We start from the raw sequence: 19,617 nt of genomic DNA, 5'->3' as shown, positions 1-19,617 counted from the left end.
TGGGGTGGGGTGGGGTGGGGGAGGCAGTGCTTAAGCATGAAGCCATTTGTCTCCTTAAAACTGTAGCACATAAAGCACACGGCATCATCAAGAGGAGGGCACTATCTGTCTGTAGGTGAGCCTGTGGGAAACAGAGGCTGTGGGACACAGAGGCTGTGGAATCAAAAGACATCTGAATTGCAGTGCTGGCTCTGCTATTTGCTATTGGTGTGGCCTTGGGACCGTTACCTATACTTTTCCCAGGAACACTTAGGACACCCAGCTATAGGAGGGCCCCAAACCTCTTCTCAACAGGTATAAAATAGCACATTCCTCCTAGTGGGCTGCAGTGAGATCAGAAGTGTAAATGTGAGTGAAGCACTCCAAGTACAAACAGATGACCAGGCGGCTAGACTTCTGGCTGGGCCTTCAAGTAGAGGTGACAAGTCATACATTTAAGTAGCAACTGGATTCCCACACTGGGACCATGTTATCTGCAGGGAGGAGACGCTCAGGATGAGCTGCTGTGCTGTGTTTAAGTGGCTTTGGATTTCCTCAGACTAAGCATAATGGTACGCAAATATGAAACAAGTGAAAACACCCTCCTGACACCCTTTAGTCTGATGAATCTGTCAACTGTCACCCCTGACAGGGGTGGGTTGGGGAGAGACTGAGGTGATAGCATCCTGAGTTCTAACCTGATCTGTAGGAGCCTGAGCTGGTCTCATCACCTCTCTGATTTTGGGAAATGCCTATATTTATTTCTAGGCTGTGCTTTCATTCTGTGAGAAAAGACTGGGTGAAGCTGAGCATGGTGCAGAGACTTCCCTCCCTTGGCAGGCGGCAGCTTGGATCCCAGGAGCAGCAGCAGCCCAAGACCACCTGTGTCCCCACCCTTTCCAAGTTCTCTTCTTCATGCCTGCTGGGCCAGCCCCTGCACTCAGGGGGAGAAGGCCTCTGCTCTGGGCTCTCTGCTGGGCTAGCACCCCCACCTTACATGGGTCCAGAATACGGGTGAAAGACCAATGCACATTTCTCCAGCCCTTGTGGGCTTGTTCATGTGTCCTCATCACACTCCTAGCTGCTCCCTAAGAGTCTTGAGTGTCCTGTGGACTGCAGGTGCTGGGGGCCAGGGGCACTGCACTCACACTCATTCCCTGTAGAGCCAAGCACTATCCTGCAGAAAAGCTTCACCCAGAGGTACAATTAGCAATATCAGAGAGACTTCTGAAAGCCAGCCTGAGTGTATGTGTGTGTGTGTATGCACACAACTAAAGCATCTTTCAGGACCACTGAGAATAAACTGAGCCCCTGGTCAAGTCCTTCCTGCCCCTCTCCTGTGTTTCAGGCACTCCTCAGGAGTCTTCCACCATCTTCTTCCTTCCCACCACAAGCCACACTGTCCCAGGGCCCTCCTCTCAGCCCCTTGCTAGAGATGCTGAGATGCTGAAAAACTCTTCTCTCAGGGTCATGAGCATCCTAGCAGGGGGCTTGGAGGCCCCAGGACTCAGGAGAATGGTGGAATTCTAGCATCTAAAACAGGTGCTGAGGGATAGTCTCATTGTCTTCTGCTACCTCATCTCCTAGTTTACATTTCCAACCCTTCTCTCCCAGCCACTACTAGCCTCCTGGCTATTCCTGATCAGCTGAGTCTCCTCCTGCTTTAGAGCCTTTGAACTTGCTATGTGCTCTGTCTCCTACACCTTCTCTTAGATATTTCTGTTTCCTTTAGGTCTTTAGGTTTCCTTTAGGTCTTTCTCCAACATCATCTCCCCCAGTGGAGATTTCTCTGGCCATGCTCTTTAAATGGCACCCTTTCTCACCCCTCGACCTTCTCTATCTCTCATCCTGGCTTGAATGTCTGCCATAGCATTTAGCACCGTCTGACAACTGAGCATTTTACTCATGTGTCTTATGTTCATTTGTCCATCCCCACAGGAATGTAAGCTCCCCTTTCAGATTTTGCTGTTGGTTTGTCTACTGTCACATCCTCAGGGTCTCTACCAGGGCCTGACACACAGTAGGTGTTCAATACCTGTACATGGAATGTGACTCCCTGACTACAAGCTTGCTAGACCCACCATTTTATAACTAGCCAAATGGGACACACTTCTTCCCCAGAATCTTCATTTCCAAACTTGAGAAGAGGGGAGAGGCCTCAATAGGTCATGTGCAGTATACCTGGCATGATGCTGGTATGTGGAGTGGTATGTCCCTTGGCTTGGGCTCTCGGTGAGAAGCGCTGTTCTTTGAAGGTGGGGGTGAACTGCCTGGCCTTCCAGCTGTAGGTTCAAGGAGAGTCTGTCTGAGGTGTAGCTGTTCTTTCTACCCCTGTCATTTCGAGGTGAGGACTGTCTGCTGGGAAGCAGTAGGACCTGGGAAGTGTGTATTTACAGAGGGACTGTCAGATAAGAGGACAAGAGAAGGAAGAGACTACAAAGGGGACCCTCTCTTTGTAGCCTGGGCAGATCAGGTCACAAGAATCAAGGCACTTCCTGTGTGCTCCAGTTAGCCAGGCCTGGTCCAAGTGGGTCTCACTGGCTGCTGCATGGTTCCTGATCTTGGCTAAAGGTCTTTCTTCCATAGCTTCTTGTCCATCCATGAAGCTGTAGCATCCCCAGAGAGAGGTGCAATGGAGGCTTGGTGGACTCTAAGCCTAGATGTTAAGCGATGAGAGATTTACCTGTTGGTTTAAGTCAGAAGTCGGCAAACTTTTTTGATAAAGGGCCACATAGTAAATAGTTCAGGCTTTGTGGGCCATGTGGTCTTTGTTACAACTCTGCCACTGTTGCACGAAAGCAGCATGGACACATGCAAACAAATGGGTGCAGCTGTATCGCAACAAAACTTTATTTATAAAAGCAAGCCACAGGTTAAATTGGACCTGTAGGTCTTAGTTTGCAGGTCTTGGTTTAAGTCTCTGTGTCACTTAGTCTCTCTCTTTCCTTTCAGGCTAATATTTGCTGAGTGCCTGCCCCATGCTTGGCCTGGGACTTCACCTACACCTTCTCATTTAAGGTGCCCATAGGGTCAGAGCCACTGAGTGACCTACCTGCACCTTGAACATAGCTGTCATACCTGAAACCTATACTTTCAACCCATGTGATGCTCAGCTGTTAGAACACAGACACACTGTTCATGGCTGTGACCTCTTCTAAAGATTATAGAACCTGGCTATACCCAAGCTCACTGCATCCTGAACACCTTGTGAGGTTGTGAGGACATAGGCACCAGGGTCGTGGAGGCCAACATGGCTGAAATCACTATCCAGAGGTCACCCTCACTCGTTAGCACTGGAGTCAACACAGCACTGGTGAGGTGGCCTGGGTGAGTCCTGCCTCTGATTTAAACCTTATGGAGGGTTGAGGCCATCTCTGTCAGTGAGTGCTGTGACCTGGACCTCTTTTACTTCTCTGGCTGATCACACTGATGGGTGAGGCCCTGTCACCCTGGAGGGATTTTCCAGGAAATCTTGAGCTCTGGGATGTCAGGTCCATGAACAGGACAAATGGCCTATCCAAGTGGCCACAGCCTGGTTATGCTGAAGGCTTGGTTCAGGGAGGCTAAAGGAGATCTGAGCAGTATCCTGCAGCAGTACAAGGGTCACTGAGTGATGGTTGTTGGCTCAGAAAATACATCCTGAGTTGAGGCTGAGGAGAATGCCACCCTCTGCTCATTTCTCTTGGGGAGGGCCCCAATCACAGGAACTCAAAGAACCACTAGGACCCAGGGGCAGGAGGCAGGGCAGTGAGAGGTCAGCCTTTTATCCACCCAGACAGTAAGCCTCTGTTCTCACAGCCAAGGGGCAAGGAGGGCAAGACATGGCCAGGAACTCAGATAATTGTGCCTCTGGGCAGTGCAACCTCAGAGGCTTTTACCAAAGGCACCACCCTGGAAAAAGAGGGAGAGAAGGACAGTGAAAAATTGGGTGGCAGAGATCAAAGCCTCAGGAAATGAATGGCTCAAAAGTACTCCTGAGTGGGAAACACAGCCTCATAGGGCATCTGAACTTTGAAGGAAACCACAGATTTCATCTACCTTTGACTACAATGTCCTCAAAGATATGTTTTGATTTTCTCCAGCATTGTTTGTTTTCTAGGGGAGTGACAAACATTATTTCACTCAAATGAGTTGTTTTAAAATAGCATGTTCCAGAGGTCTTTTCAGAAGCTCCATGATTCTTAAATAGGAAATGACCTAGGGCTAATTACCAAAGCCTGTGATAATACAGTTAAAAAGCCTATTTGAATCAATTTTCTTTCACTGCTCCTGTGAAAGAAAACTTTGTTTTCCTTTGAAACTCCCCATTTCCTGTGTATATGAAAAGCAAGGGTGTGAGGGGTTAAAAGATGGCCAAAGGGTTGGACCACTTGGGTTCAAATCACAGCCCCGCCACTCACAACTGAATCCTGTGTGCTAAAGGTGGAGGTGCAACCTGAAGACTCACCTCACAGTGACAGAGGACGGCTAGCGATGAATGACTGCTACTGGCTAGCTAACATTTCCTTGGCATGTGTGACAGGCCAAACCATCCCTGTACATAGTGAGTCCCCATACAGGTATGTTACTCTGTTTTTACACTCTTCCTTGCAACTTGTCCCTACTTAAGTCATTCCAGGATTCTCGAAAATTGGCATTGATCACTGACAACTTCATCACAAAATCTTAGTTCAACAAGATAAAACTATAGTTAAGCAGAAATTCACAATAAATTTAATATTAGCTATCAATATTAGCTAACTTATACTTGGGGGTTATACCTGAAGTTATTCTTTAAACATTTGGATATCAATTTAGCTATATCAGTGAATAATCACAAGACACAGGCAATTCAATCTGACACGTGAAATCTTTTGACAAGAAATTTCTCACTAGGAGGACTGAGTACTTTTTTTCCTGTCATGGTGTGTATTCTGCTGTCTCAAGAGCCCGCCAATGCTCTGAGGGTGAGAATCTTGTATATGTTGCTTGCCTCCTCTTCGATTCCTAGAGCAGAGGACAGGATACAGACGTTTCTATTGATGAACCAGGAATGAGGATGTATATGATGGTTAGTAAACATTTGTGGATAAACTGGTTTCAGAATTTTCCATTTAGTTTCCTTTCCAATATTTCAGATTTTTTTCATGGAATCTGAATGTTCCGAAGTTTGATAAAAACTTTTCTCATGGAATTAACTGATAAAGTGATTGACAGCTGGGTGTACATTGCAGTCTGGCTATAGGCAAACATTTAACTGCAGTGAGAGCATTTGATGGCTTCATGTGATGTAAATGTCTAGTATGGAAAGATCTTCTGAGATCCAAGCCCTAGAGTGCCATTAGTGACAACAAAACAAATAATGGTTGGACATCAGTTAACCATTCCAGAAAGTGCCAGACAGAAGTTTACAAACTTGGTTACATGAAGTCTTCAGAATCCAGAGATATCTTGAGAGTGAACCATCAAATAGGGACCTTAGAGGGTGGTCACCAGCACAACTGCAGCTGATGGGCTCTATCTTTTATATATTGACTTCATCTAAAAATTCATTTTGTAAAAATGTCATTTCTGATAAAAATTATAGCAGTGACATTTTTTGTGTATGTCTTCCAGAGTGGGAACCCTAGGTGGGAAGCTATTTCTTATGGAGGTTCAGGGATACATGGCCTTCATTCTAGAGGGGACCAGAACTATTTCCTGTATTTAAGCCTGGAGGGCCCAATGGCTCTGAATGGTGTTTTAACTACTTTTGCCATCTTGAGTGTTGCCCTGCTCCCCAATGAGGCTGAAGACCCACTGAAGACAAGGTCTCTGTCCCCTGTGTCTACTGTGCAGCCCTTGCACAAAGGAGAGGCTCTCTGGATTAAAATCAAAGTGCATAACTTGTTCATGGTAATCCAAATGTGGCACTCTGAACAAAAAGCTGAAGGCTTGTGGCTTGTGTCACCTGCTACTCAAAGGGTCGCTAAAGACATGACACTTATAAAAGGACCTCAGGTCATGTAATAGACTGGGAGTGAAGAAGGGTGCATATAGAGTCGAATCTGGAAACTGGCCCAAATTTGATTACTGGTACATGATTGTGCTGCACAGATAACCTCCCTGAGGGAAGATTCCCTTTATTAATAGACTTATTAAAAGATTCTTGTCTTTGTTAATAAACTTGGACTTGGTTCAAGAAGGGAAAGCATGGGAGAAGCAGTGCTGAACTCAACCCCAAAATAACCAAAACCACCTTGCTGAATTCTCCAAAACTGTGTGCCTCTGTTTGCCACGTGGGATTTAAAAGGTCTGGCCTGAACGCCACACTGACCTCAGGGGAGATCACAGACAGAGGGGCTTTGAGAAGCAGAACACGGTGCGATAGCTGGGTGTACTACAGGCATTCCAGACTGAGGCACAGAGATGGGAAAGGTGTTTGAGAAATGATGCTGTAAAAAATGGTTTTAAAAGCACGCCCAAGGCCAAAGATGCTGTGGGCAACAGTTTTTCCATATGTTTTCAGTTATCTCTGGGAAGTCAGAAGAACCCATGGACCTGTCTGCTCTGCCCCAGATTGAACCAGCCCCCCAAGAGTGCCCCTCTGCCTTGAACCTGGGGGGAGACACCAGTCTGTTGCTGAGAAATGCATGGAAGTAGTGAGGAACATGTGTGTGTGTGGTGGGGGGTGCAGGGAAGGAAGAGCAAGGTACAGGGTAATGTAGGGTCAGCGTCAACAGTTTCTTCCTTTTGGTAATGATGCAGTCCCAGCATCCTCAACATCACACACATCCTGACCCCCACTTAAGAACATGGTGAATGAGTTTCTGTGGTGCAAACAGTAAGCTCTAAGAGGTTGACACGTGTACTAGTCTTGTTCCATCTCCTACACCTGGCTGTGTGAAATTTCCCAAGTCACTTAACTTCTCTGAGCTTCACTTTATTTCCCTGTCAAAGAGGGGGAGTAGTACCACTTGAAGAAGAAAGGATACAGATTTGAAAGTGCCTAACAAGGTATAACATACATTGCAGTCATGGTCCCACAGCTTGTGATATTTCAACAAAAGACAAAGCTTCCAGCCGAGGAGTGGCTCTGTGATGGAGGCATTCCAGGAATTGGTGGGGGCATTATTCTCTCCTAGTGCCCTTGTAGTGACCTTGAAAGGCAGCTGCCCACCGCTTCCCGGGGGAGAGTGAGACCTATGCGTGGGTTGGCCTCAGCTGGCAGGACTTTCACAGTCACAACCAGGTCCTTGTGTGCCACTATGAGTGTTTCATTAGCAGCTGCTGGGCTACCAGGTGGGGGCTGGCAGAAGAGGGCTGAGCCAGCACAAGTGGCCTGGAGTAAGGGTGGATAAATAAAGGCCTTTTCTCCTGAGGCAGGGTGAGTGACCTCAGGGCTACATGGAGCTAGGCACACAGGCAAGGAGGCATGGGCAAGCCTCTCCCAGCATGGTGGCTGCCAGGTCCCAGAGATGGAGAGACACACCTGGCTCAAGGCTGGACAGTGCCAGTGATACACAGTGAGGCCCTGGGGAAACAACCCTTTTGAACTTTAGTCTCCATATTTCTAAACTGGCATTAATAATATCACATCCATGTGATATCTTCAAGATTAAACGAGGTACCATGTATACCCCTGCTGTGTGTGGAGTAGCACAAAGTGAGTGCTCGCCAAGTGCTATTCACCACCCCGCCCCTTTGCGCCTGTGCTAAGATCCACATCGTGGCCTCTGTGCCCCAATCTAGAGTGATCAGTGCAACTCCAGCAGGCTCTCCACAGCTCCTTGTGGGTGCCTCCCCGGGTGGCCTCATTATACTGAGGTCCCCTATCTTTATCTCTGCCCAGATCTTCCCCTGAATGTCCTTCCAGTTGTCACCTGGTTGTCCCATGAGTATCTGAAAGTCACCCTGCTCGAGAGAGAATCTTCTTACATCCTTCCTCTTGGTCCTGCATGTACAATTCTACAAGGAACATGAATTGCTTCTATGTAATGAAACAGAGTGGAGAAAACTTACTTTTAAACTTTTAAGTGAAGAATAGCCCAATTTCCTAGCTTAAAAAGCCAAGAAAGTTAAGGGGGAGATAGAGATAGAGACAGAAATAGAGATAGAGATAGAGATAGAGATAGAGATAGATAGAGATAGAGATAGAGATAGAGATAGAGATGATACAGAGATAGAATCAGAGGCAGAGATAGAAGCAGAGATAGGAGAGACAGAGACAGAGACAGAGATAGGGACAGAGACAGAGATAGACAGAGTAAGTCCTGGGTTTCCTCAAACATTTACTTTTGACTCTGAATCTCTAGAGGACAGAGGTAAAAGAAGGCACAGAAGAAGCCACTGCAGCTGCCCTGCCCAGGGGTCCTGCCGTATTGGGCAGGACTGCCAGGGGAGGAGTATGAGGATTTGAGGTAGGGCAGCTACACAGAGAAGCATCAAAACACCGGGAGCAGGGCAGAGTCCGGTAGGAGACTGGCAGTGTGGGGACCAGCAGGGACCCAGCCAGCCCCTGGCCTTGAATGGACTGAGATAGGGCCACAGTATGACCTTCATGGGCCTAGGTGCTTTGACTCCACAAGCCTCTTCTCCCCAAAAATATTAAAAATTGTTTTTTATAGTGGCGTTGGTATAGACAAATGTAATGTTTAGTCTTAAAAGTTCATTTTTTCCTTTAGAGTTTAAAAGAAACAAACATTTTTGTGGTTCTCTAAAAGCACTGTGGACCCTAAGCACTGTGTCTAATGTGCAAGTTGAGCCTGGCTGAGCCCTTCCTAGAAAAACTTGCTGTATGTGAGTATGGGCATGAGGGGTTGACCGTGGCTCTCAGCAAGTCACATTATCTCTCAAGCTTTGGAATCACATGCAAAATGGAGATAAAAATGTCTCCCACAGGGCTGCCAGGGGTGAAATGAAATAACTTATTCCAGGTGAAGCTTTAAGTCAGTGAGAGTCACCATACGAGGAGAATGGGTCAGGATAATTTATAGAATTTGTAGAAAAGGAAAAAAAGGAGTGTGAAATTAACAACAGCAACAACAACAAAAGGACCAATCTATATTTCCAGGCATAGCTGAAATTAATTCACTTAGATGAGAACTTAAGGAGGGCAATTCAGTGACAAGTCAGTCTTAGGACACAATCACAAAAAGCATGGCCCAGATTTCCCGAAGGAGCTTAGGCATGGAGTGCAGGCTGGGAATGAGGGAGAGGTACCCCTTCCAGGAGGGGGGGACAGCTTTAAAGACCTGCTGAGAGTGCCCCTGCTGTGAACTCGGTCAATGGCAGCACCAAGACGTAACTGTGAGAGAAGACATTGAAAGGTAAAGCATGTGAGGAGCCAGGTGGGAAGGGAACGGGGCTTCATATGAGCATAGGTTAGGGTGCACAAGGAGTGCTGGGCAGGGAGAGGTCAGTGGGCTAAGCCAAGGAGAATTCAGACCACTGCAGGCCACCGAGGGGTGAGTCTTTTACTGGACTGGGAAGGGATGCAGGTAAATTTGGGACCCACAGTGCTCTGTGTAGATCAGGATTTGTCTACACTGGTTAGAACTTCAAATTCATTCATTCATTCATTCATTCATTCACTTAGTGTTTTTAAAGAGCCTTCTCTTCCCCATGGAGAACGAGACAGTGAGATCCCTTTCGCTAAGGGGCTGGTATTCAGGTGAGGCTGGGGAGCAAGGAAGGCCCTCCCAGGGTATCACATAATAAAACTGAGCTGCTAGGCCCTCATGTGTTTTCTGGGCTGCTCTCCACAATCTGATAGAAACACAAAGAGGCAGACATGTTGGAGGCAGCTCTCACAGCTAAGGAGGGAGCAGCTTCCCACAGCTACTGAGGGGCAGTTGCCCCCTGGGTCAGAGGGCATTGCTTGGGTTCTAGGACCTGCATAGACTCTGTCACCCTGTCTGTGGGTATTATTTTCAGTGGTGAATGGGCAAACAGATAAGACCTGGGAACAAGGAGGAGCTAGACAGTGGGAGGGAGCCAGCATTCATTTAAGACACATTCAAGACTAAGTGAGTAGCAGTGATGAATATATACCAGACGCTATGCTAGGAACTTTACCTATAATACATTTAATTTTGAGAATAAATCCTGAGGTAGAAATAATCATCATCTCCACTTATCTGATCAAGATCAGCTATAGAATTTGTGTGGGCCAGTGCAAAATGAAAATGTAAGGTCTCGTATTCAAAACTTAATTTCAAGATGGCAGCAACGGAGCATTGAACATAGTGAATCTGAGCCCTCTCAGGGCAGGGCCCTGCATGACTGCACAGGTTGCATGCCCATGGAGCCAGCCTTGCCCTGGATGTGAACTGAGACACACAGATGCCGGGCAACATGTGTTCAAGGCCATAGCCAGGTCAGAGCTGGTCTACGTTTAAACTCAAATCCTTGAACTCCAAAGCTGGTGTTCTAAACTGGTGTTCTAACCTCCTTATCACTAGCAAATCAATGCAAAGCATATTTGGGTTAAAAAGTACAGAAGAGGGACCTGAACTTGAAGCCTCTACTTATTAAAGGCTGTGTATAAAGTTCCAGAGAGAGTGTTTGCTGAGCACAAGAGAAAGTGTCATTCCACAACCAGTGGACTTTGCTGTCCAGCGAACACAGAAGCCACAGACTGGGGCTTACCACAAAAGGCAGGCATGAATGCTTTATCTGGTTTTAATCTGGCAAACCATACTTTCCTTCTTTTTAAGACTCTGCTGAGAATGCATATGACTACAGCTACTGTTAAAATGTGAAGATTCTCCTTTCCAGAGTCCAAGGGGGAAAAAAATGGGTCAGCAGGCAGCTGCACAGTTGAACCCCTCATAAAAACGTGCATTGCATGCAGAAGTGGGGCAAAACGGCTGTGCTCTCTGCAAGCGATGCGCCAGTCAGTAGACCACATTCAAAATTGAGATAAAATGCCTACATCAGGGTGTGACAGGTGCAGTGGGATAACAGGGCAGCCTTGCCCAGGGCTCGCCCCACACAAGTGCCCAGAAATTCCAGCTCCCTTCAGCCCTACATAGTATGTTGGCCACAATGTTTTGGCAATAAGAGAAGGGAGGTGTGGCTTTAACTTACAGAAGGATTTTGCTAAAGAAACAAGAGAGAATATAACAAAGTGTCATAAGGAGTTATTCATCATAGTTGTTTTAAATTCTGTCCAATAATTCCAACATTCCTGCCATGTCTGCTTCTGAGCCTTATTCTGTCTCTCCGAGTTATGTTTTTTTTGGCCTTTGGTATGCCTTGAAAATTTTATCGACAGCCAGAGATGATGTACTGGGTAAAAGGAACTGCTGTGATGTGGTGGAGAGGTGGGGGAGGGGACATACTCTACAGTCCTGTGATCAGGTCTCTCTCTGTCACAAGTGTTTTTCAGTTTTTGTCTCTCCCCTTATGTGGGACAGATGGCTAGAGGGGGCTGGAGTTGGGTGTTTCTCTTCCCCCAAGTCTGTTAGGCTCTGATAACACCATACCTTAGCAGGTTAGGCTCTGGCGACTAGTTTTCCTGAGGGCAGGATTTGTTAAGAACAGCTGTTCTGGTGTAATTCCGAATGGTTCCTTTCCCCATCCACTGCTGGTAACTGCAGGATGGGGAGAGGAGATCTTTCTGTGATATTTACCGTGGGGACCTGGTTGGGTTCCAGAAGGTAAATCTCACAATATTGTGGAGCCCCCATGACTGGGTCCCCTGGAGTTGTAACTCTCAGAGTTGTCTACACTGAGCCTCCTGCAATGTGTCAATCTTAAGAGTCATTAATGAGAACTGCTGAAGATGTCTGTCCAGAGGAAGGGCAGGACTTCAGAGCTAGGCAGGTGGCAGCAAGTCCTGCTCAGCTGCTGTCTCCTAGGCAGGGCAGACCCATCTGTAGGGGCCCAGTGGCTCATCTGTGAGGTGGTGATAACCACACAGGCTCTCTGTGGCTGCAAGTGCGGGTGAGGGGAGCTGTGTAGAGGCCCTGCTGACCCCGCCTGGCCTGTGATGGACCCAGTGTCCTGGGCATGAGAGGAAACTGGCTCTTGTCAGCATCTGCCATCAGCTAAGATTTTGCAAACTGACATTTCTTCTGGAAGGACGTACGAAAGTTAAAATTTATAGTAACTAAGGGTAGAAGCCAGCATTCCCTCAGAAGTTCAGATTACATAAGGATCTGAAGAAAACCTTAGGCAAAGATGGGCATGGTGGGGAGGCAGGGAGAGGAAGCGGAGGGAGATAGAATATAAAATGGGACTCAATGCTGAGTGGGAAGGAAGACTAGGTGCTGACTGCTGGAGCCCATCAGTTGTGTTCCAGAATCTGTTTTGGTTTGACTTTCTGTCCATTTTAATTTATTATTTACTGCTGTCCATGTATACGCCAAGTTCTGAACGAGGAGCTATTGAGCATATGATTTTTTAAAAGGCTCTTTTGGCCTTTGGAATGGACATAGGCCTGGGAGCATTGGCCTTTAAGTCATCTGTGCAGTCATCCATTCATTTCTGAGTCACTTCCTGGGCCCCTCTCTGTGCCAGGCCCCAGGAGGGGGGCAGGTGGGGTCATGGAGACCCTTGGGGGGGGGTCAGAATTCCATAAGGGAAGCAAAGCCAGTAATCTGTTGGGGCTGAGAAGTGTCCCCAGGGCTATGGTGGGTGTTTTTCTAGTGTCAGGAGGGCCCTGGAAGGTGGGACTGTACAAACTAGGCCTACACTGACAAGCAGGTGTGAGCAAGTCAGACAGTGAATGTGTGCATGTGTGTGTGTGTGTGTGCGTGCGTGTATGTGTCTTTGGAAGGAAGGGTGTTATCCAGAGAGTCCAGAGGGTGAAGCTGGAGAGGCAGAGTGGTCTGGACATGAGGAGGGGCCATAAGATGAGGCCCTAGGGCAGCCTGAGATGGCTGTGGAAGGCAGGGTGAACAGAAGCAGCTGGCCCAGTGTGGGTTAGTTCTGACCACAGAAAAGGGAGTGATGGCAGGCAGTGGTGGACCGAAGTTGGACCACAGGCCTGGCTTAAAAGCCATGGTTTTGGGGGCAGGTTCTGAGTGTCTATGCCACACACAGTCCTTCTATGTGCAAAACCACAACAATGATTTCCCAGTCAGCTCCCACAGTGGGAGGGCAACAGAACACAGGAGAAGCAGGCCCACATGCACCCTAACGTCTCCCTCAGGTTGGCCTTTGTAGCTCTGGGGTTTGCAGCCTGTGTCCATAGCCTGGTTGTGGCCTCAGCACATGGTAGCTCTGGGGCAGGTCATCCCCCTGAGCCTCTGGTGTTTCATCTGCATAACGGGTAAGAAATAGCCTGTGAGCCCAGGCTGTGAAGGGTGGCCTGTGCAAGGCCCACCACGGGGCTGGCCATATAGGTGCTGCTATTGTTATCACATTATCTAAAGCCAAACTGCAGTTGTCTGCAAGGGAGACTTGGGAGATTACCAGCACCTGAAGTCCAGGTTTGTGCTGCTAAAGTCAGTTAACAGCAGCCATAGATACCGCTACTGCTGGGCATGGCGCCAAACCTTTATTCTTTTGTTCATCATGTGATTCCCGTGAAGTAGCTGTTATTACTCCCATGTACAGATGAGAAACCTGAGGCTCTTAGGTATTACCTCTACAAAGCCAGTAAACATTGGAGGTGGCATCAACCCCAGGGCTGACCCCACAGCATGCGTGGGACTCCAGTTCCTGCTCTGCCTCTAGCTTGCCGCGAAAGGGAGGGATGCTTCATTAACTTCTGGGGCATGTTTCCTCACAGGGGGCAGGAACCTGACAGGAAATAGGCATAAGCCATAAAGAGGTACTTCCCGGAAAAAGAAATACACTATCTTCTGGGGGTATGAAAACTTGCGCAGCCTCACTTGTAATTATAGAGGCACATTCAAAAGTGACAGTGTGTTTTACTCATCAGATTGGCAAAGATAAAAACTGCACAGTGTGAGTGAGGGTGTTGGCAAATGGCAACTTTCACTTCCTGCTGGTGAGTGTTAGAGATCATGCGACCTTTTGGAAGGCAAGTTTTTAGTATCTATTAACGTTTTAAATGTACACACTCTTTGTCCCAGAAATTAAATTCTGGAGGGAATTTATCTAGAAAGAATGTAAACACATGCAGGTAAAACTCTACTTACAAAGGTTTTCATGGTAGCACTGTGTCACTGGTTAGAAAAAAAAATCGAATAAAGACTGTATACAACCTAAATGTCATTCAAGGAGGAATAACCAATTCATTTGTATATTCATAAATCCAAACTATGCCCTGAGAAGAAGTTACTCTACATATGGTGATAAGGTATAATCTTTAAGATATATTCTTAAGAAAAAAAGTAAGATGGAGTAGAAGACGTAAATTTTCATTTTGTAAAATAAAAAGTATTGTGTATACGAACAATACTTGTAGAAGGATTCTCATAAATCAATAAAGTACTTGCTCTTGAGGTAGGTGGAAGGTGTCTTCCTCTTTCCCATTATTAATTCTTCATTCAGTGTTCAAATTTATTTGTTTTTGTTTTGAGCTTGTGTTTGTTGGGCCCATTGAGTTTGCTCAGTCTCTAGAAGATGTTTTGGTTGAGGCTTGAGAAAGGCATTTGCCATCCAAAGAGGCAAAACAGACTTTACTTGCCAACCTTCTCCCGCTGGTGACGGGCTTCTTCCTACTTATTGCAGATGGGCTGATGTGCTCTCACTGCAAATACAGGATGCCTCTTACCCCACAAGACTCTTTCACAGGGTGTTCTACAAGTCCCCAGAAATAAATGCCCAGCCATAGCACCTTAAAAAGGCCCAGGTACTGACTATAACTCCCTCCTCGACCGATATCTGGAGAGGTTTTGAAATGGCTGAGATGTAATTTCTTTTGGCGCTGGATGCAATTCTTTCTGCTCTGTCAGAGGTGGTGAATTCTATATAAAGCTGCTAAACCTGGCCATCTCCTCACTGAGTGTTGACCTCTTCCATCCAAGGGCAAAGCAATGGATTTCTGCACATGACTCATTCGAAATAACTGGCATTAGGGCTTATGGGAACTGGCTGAGCCCAGCTGGGTAGGGCAGGCCTGGCCGGAGTGTAACAGCGGTTCCCCTCCATTCTAACTCATAGTTCTGAGGAATAGTGATGTAAACTGAGACATCCTGCTTGAGTTAGCAGCAAGAAATAGGGCCCCATGGTTCTCCCACAGCAGAGAGCCTGCCATAAATCAAGTCCTGAGGGTAATCTGGAATGGTATGCAAGTAAGGGCTGCATCCTTGTCAGTTCCAGAAGGGCTGTGTTTGCAGTCATTGGTCAAGATTTGAAACTTGAACCCAGAGAACTTTGGAGGGGTAGGGGCTGGAGAGGGAGGGGCAGGGACAAGGCTCTGAGGCTGACAAGCCTGGCCTCTCCAGACTGAGAATGGCTACATGCCTGCACTTCCTAAGTACTTGAACTGGAATGATTACAGTGGATCTGTCCTTTCAACTTTGGCCCTCTACACAAACACATACCTCCCCCCCCAACACACACACATATGAGCTCACTAGTGTCTTGATTCACATATACAGATGCACACATGTAAACACACCAACCATACAAGCTACAGAGCCACAGTCTCATGTAAAATGAACAAAGATGCCTGACATTTATCTAGTACTTAGTTGTGTTGATCTCTGTGCTGAGCCATTTACACACACTTAATTCTCACAACCCACAGAGGAATATCATACTATTACCTTTTGCTGATGATGAAACTGCTGCTAATAGAGGTTGGCTTGCCTTAGCTAAGAAGAGGCATTTGCTAAGAAGAGGTATACATGATCCCAGTGCGGGCAGCGTGGCTCTCACTCTGACTCCAGTCTGCACACCCAGATCTAGCTGAGCCATGTGCACACAGGCACGCAGTATACTGATCCAGACCTGGCCCCACTCACTCTATTTCGCCCCTAAGGCCTCACAACCACCTGGATTTTAAAGACTTATAAAACGAGTGGGTGTCTCCATACCCATATCATTACCATATTAATTGCTTAACATGATTAGATTACAGACTCAGAATGTCTCTTCTCTCACAGTTTCTAACGACCTAGCCAGTGTGGGGTGTAAGAGGAATAAGCATTCATTCTTTTAAAAATAAATTTTAGTTTTTGATTGCAAAGCCCAACAAGGGAGAAGGGGCGGGGGTGGGGCAGCAATGTTTCTGAACATCCTCCCAACGAAACTCAGGGTTGTATGATTTCCTGTCAGCAAGAAAATAACAAAACGAGCGGGTTTCAAAAAGAAAAAAACAGGCTCTGAGAAATTACAAGCCCTCAATGGTCAATGCGAGCTCCCCCTCCAGCATCTGTGCGTCCCTTTGAACACCAGACAGGGCCTGAAAACAAGTACAGGGATGATGGAGTTGATCTAAAGTTTTCTCCGAAAGCACCTCATGTTCCCTGCCTGGGCGGCCTGGAAACAGCTTCCGAGTTCTTTCTGGGCTGCTTAACGCTCTGCCTCTCCTAGTAGGTCTTTTATTTATTCTCTTAGGGGAAAGTTCTTGCCACAGATACTTCCCGACCAATACGCAAAGAAACAACGAGCAGACGCGGGGGTGGAAGTGCTCTGGGGTCTCTCCAGGCCCAGGGCGCTCATCCAGCGCGCCCGGGTCCGGGCGCAGGGAGCAGACCCGGCGCGCCAGGGTGCGGGGCACACAGCTCGAGCGTCAGGGTCAGCGGGCGCAAAGCCCGCGCGCCAGGGTCTGGAAGCGCAGACCTGAACTCCAGGATCGGTGGGGGAGCAGCGCGGGGTCCTTCCAACGCGGGACTGGGTTTCCGCGCGACCGAGGCGCACCAAGACGTGGGACAGTGCTGGTGTCCTGGCCTGAGCCCGGCATACCTCTGGTCCACAGAGGCAGGGCATGGCCAGAGCCGAGTGTCTCGGCTTGGCGGTGGCTCGGCCCCTGCGCCTCTGTTCGGCCCTGTCTGGAGTTGGTTTCCGACCCCGCGGACTCCTCCCCGCGACGAGTACTCACGGTGGTGGGTTGGCGACGTCGCGTTGAGGCCGCTCATCGCCGACCGTGCCGGGCGCGGTCAAGCAGTGGGCCGAGGGGCCGCGTGGAGCGGTGCGAGGGTCGCACGGGCCTGCTTCTGACCCTCACCAGCTGGAGGAAGAGGCCCCTGGGTCACACTCTGCGCGGGCCGAAGGGAGGGGCTCTAGCACCAGATAGGCAGACTTCATTTATTTTTTCTTCTACAGACTTGGCTGGTGAGGTTTCCACCCCTCCCCCCCCTTTTTAAACACATCCGCCCACTTCTAAACTCTTTTATGCTCCAACTTCCCTGCGCAAGAATCACATTTTTCTAACTGTTTTTGTGTCCATCTGCGGCTACCAGATACAGAGGTTGTGGCTGAGAATTCCCCTGTGTGTGGACTGAAAAACTGCCAGATATGACATGACGGCCTGCCAAGGCAGTGTCCGGGACTGTGACCAAGTAGGGACAGACCTGCGTTTGAATCTTGGCTGGCTGCTCTGCCACTCAAGTGGTGTGGCCTCTCAGAACCAAAGGCATTTGTGGCCTGTAAGGCGCTCCTGCCTTGCTGGCCCCTGGGGTGGGGTTGGGGGTGGGGGGCACTGTCCCAATTTATGGATTAATGTTTGGGAAAGATTCTTAGAAAAAAGGATTGCTGGACAAAGGTCATGTGATTTATTTGGATCACTTTTTTTCTGAGACTTCCAGACATAGTGGAGTTTGTGGAGAATTCACTTTCCTTAGGCAACTAAACATTCAACTTGTATTTTACACACTCTGGTTAGTTAAATGGAGTCTACCTGCATCTCCCCCACAAAGAATGTTGTGTAAAATGTAGCATTATATGCCCTCCTCCCCACCCCAAGAGAAAGGTAGGGAGTTTAGACCATGTTACCCTTATATTAAATCACAGCCCCAGGAGACACCCTGTACTTTTCACATCTGATGGCTGATCCTCCTTGTGGGGCTTTCCATTGTGGTTTACCTGACAGTCTCAGTGCACTACCAGGGACAACCCCCTTCCTTTCCCTTCCCCCATTAAGGCTGCTCTGCTGCAACCCTGGGGCACTGTTGCAGCTGTTTCTATATATATATGTGGATGGCAGTACCATCCACATTTAACACAGTCTGAGACTGTCCCTGGAGGTGTGCAGTGTGGATGCTCTCCCCAGCTCCTCCTGGGCTGGACGAACTCCAGGCATATCATTATTAGGATTGCTTGTCTGACACAATGGGAATGTGTTCTTAATTCTCTTTAGTTCGATAATGAAGAACCTCACATTGCTTATAAAGATTTAGTAAAACTTCCATACTGACCATATATATGTTGACTTCAAGTGAACTATTTACAGAATGCCTTTGGCCGGGTGTGGACACTTTTGAGTCTTGATTTTCTCATCCATATCATGGAGACAAAAACACTTACATCCCAAAGTTTTACAGAGGCAACGTGTCTAAAATAACAGTGAGCAGAAAAGCCATTTAATAGAAGTTCAACGTTTTGTTTTGTAATACATTTAGGTCTGTGTTGGAAAACAGTATCCTGTGTCAGAGTTCATAAATTAAACAACTTTGATTCTCTGAAATGTAGCTGTGGAGCTGAAAGGAAGCCAAAAAATCCAGCAGGTGAGCAAAGGCCAAGTTCCCAGGTCATCTCACCTCACTTATGGGAAGACTTCTCAGAGACTCACTTACAGCCTTTAGACATAATCACAAGACATTTGCTTACTTAATTTCTCAGGTTAGAATAGGTTAAAAGCACCAAAATATAACAAGAATTCCTTAGAGGAAGCCAAAAAACAAATTAACTAACTAAACAACCAAGATAGAAAGCTCGACAAACTTTAAAGGTCAACTATAAGAGCAAAAGTAGCATTTATTTTACAACCAAAGCATCTGGGCTCCAGCTAGGAGTGGAGGCTGTGACCGCACCAGGGTAGTCAAAGCAGCAGGGCTCTAGGGCTCCATTTGTGTTTGCTTGCATCTTCGCTGCCTTCTAGCTGGGGAACTTTTAGCATTTTACTTAACTTTTCTGAGCTATGAAATTGGAGCAATCTTCAAAATTAGATTGTTGTGAGTAATATGTTAGATAGTTAATAATTAATGGGATAACACCCAGCACATCAGAGTTAATGATATCATAATATCGGTCCCTTTCCCCCTCAGGGGCACTCTTGGTTCATAGTAAGTACTCCAAGCCATTCGGAAAAGAAGACGAGTAATGTTTAATAATGAGTAGTTATTTAGTTAGCAGGGAAACATTTGATATATTTTAGAAGATTTAAGCATGGAGATATCTAATTTTAAGGAAACGAACCTCTAAGGAATCTTCTTATTTTAAGAAGGTAAAATGATTATATGAAAAATTAGATTATATTTCTCTGATATTAACTTACAGAAATGCATTATTGGTGTTTTCTATGTGTTAGATATTTATGAATGGAGTAGAAAGAACTCAGGTATATTTTACAATAATAAAACTGTTATCTCATTTAATTCCCATAAATATCTTCAAAGAGGATATTTTCAAGGGCCCATTTTAAAGGTGAGGAAACTGAGGTTGGGAGCACTAACAAGAACTTGTCCAAGGGAGTGCAGCCAGGATTGAGACTTAGTTCTGGCAGGCTGTGTGGTGCCTGTAGGAGGCAGCTGATATAAGCTGCTGAGCCCTCCAAGGGATGAGAGGTGTGAAGGAGTCCTGTAGGGGAACTTTCTC

At 47.1% G+C, this 19,617-nt stretch overlaps 1 protein-coding gene across 2 annotated transcripts in view; it reads right to left on the bottom strand.

The window, feature by feature from the left end:
- The window catches only part of GYPC (glycophorin C (Gerbich blood group)), a 50,877-nt gene extending 33,508 nt beyond the window's left edge, over window positions 1–17,369 (bottom strand). The window contains exon 1 of one of the 2 annotated variants that reach the window (XM_025039528.1): window positions 16,904–17,369. In XM_025039528.1, coding sequence (XP_024895296.1) covers window positions 16,904–16,940 — 37 coding nt within the window. In that variant the 5' untranslated portion in view covers window positions 16,941–17,369. The remainder of the gene's footprint in view (window positions 1–16,903) is intronic. The other variant, XM_006920992.3, reaches the window with a different exon arrangement.
- Between the last annotated feature and the right edge of the window lie 2,248 nt (window positions 17,370–19,617).

Source organism: Pteropus alecto, unplaced genomic scaffold, assembly GCF_000325575.1.
Source record: "Pteropus alecto unplaced genomic scaffold, ASM32557v1 scaffold3, whole genome shotgun sequence".
NCBI lineage: Eukaryota > Metazoa > Chordata > Mammalia > Chiroptera > Pteropodidae > Pteropus > Pteropus alecto.
This window is presented reverse-complemented; position numbering and strand designations above follow the sequence as displayed.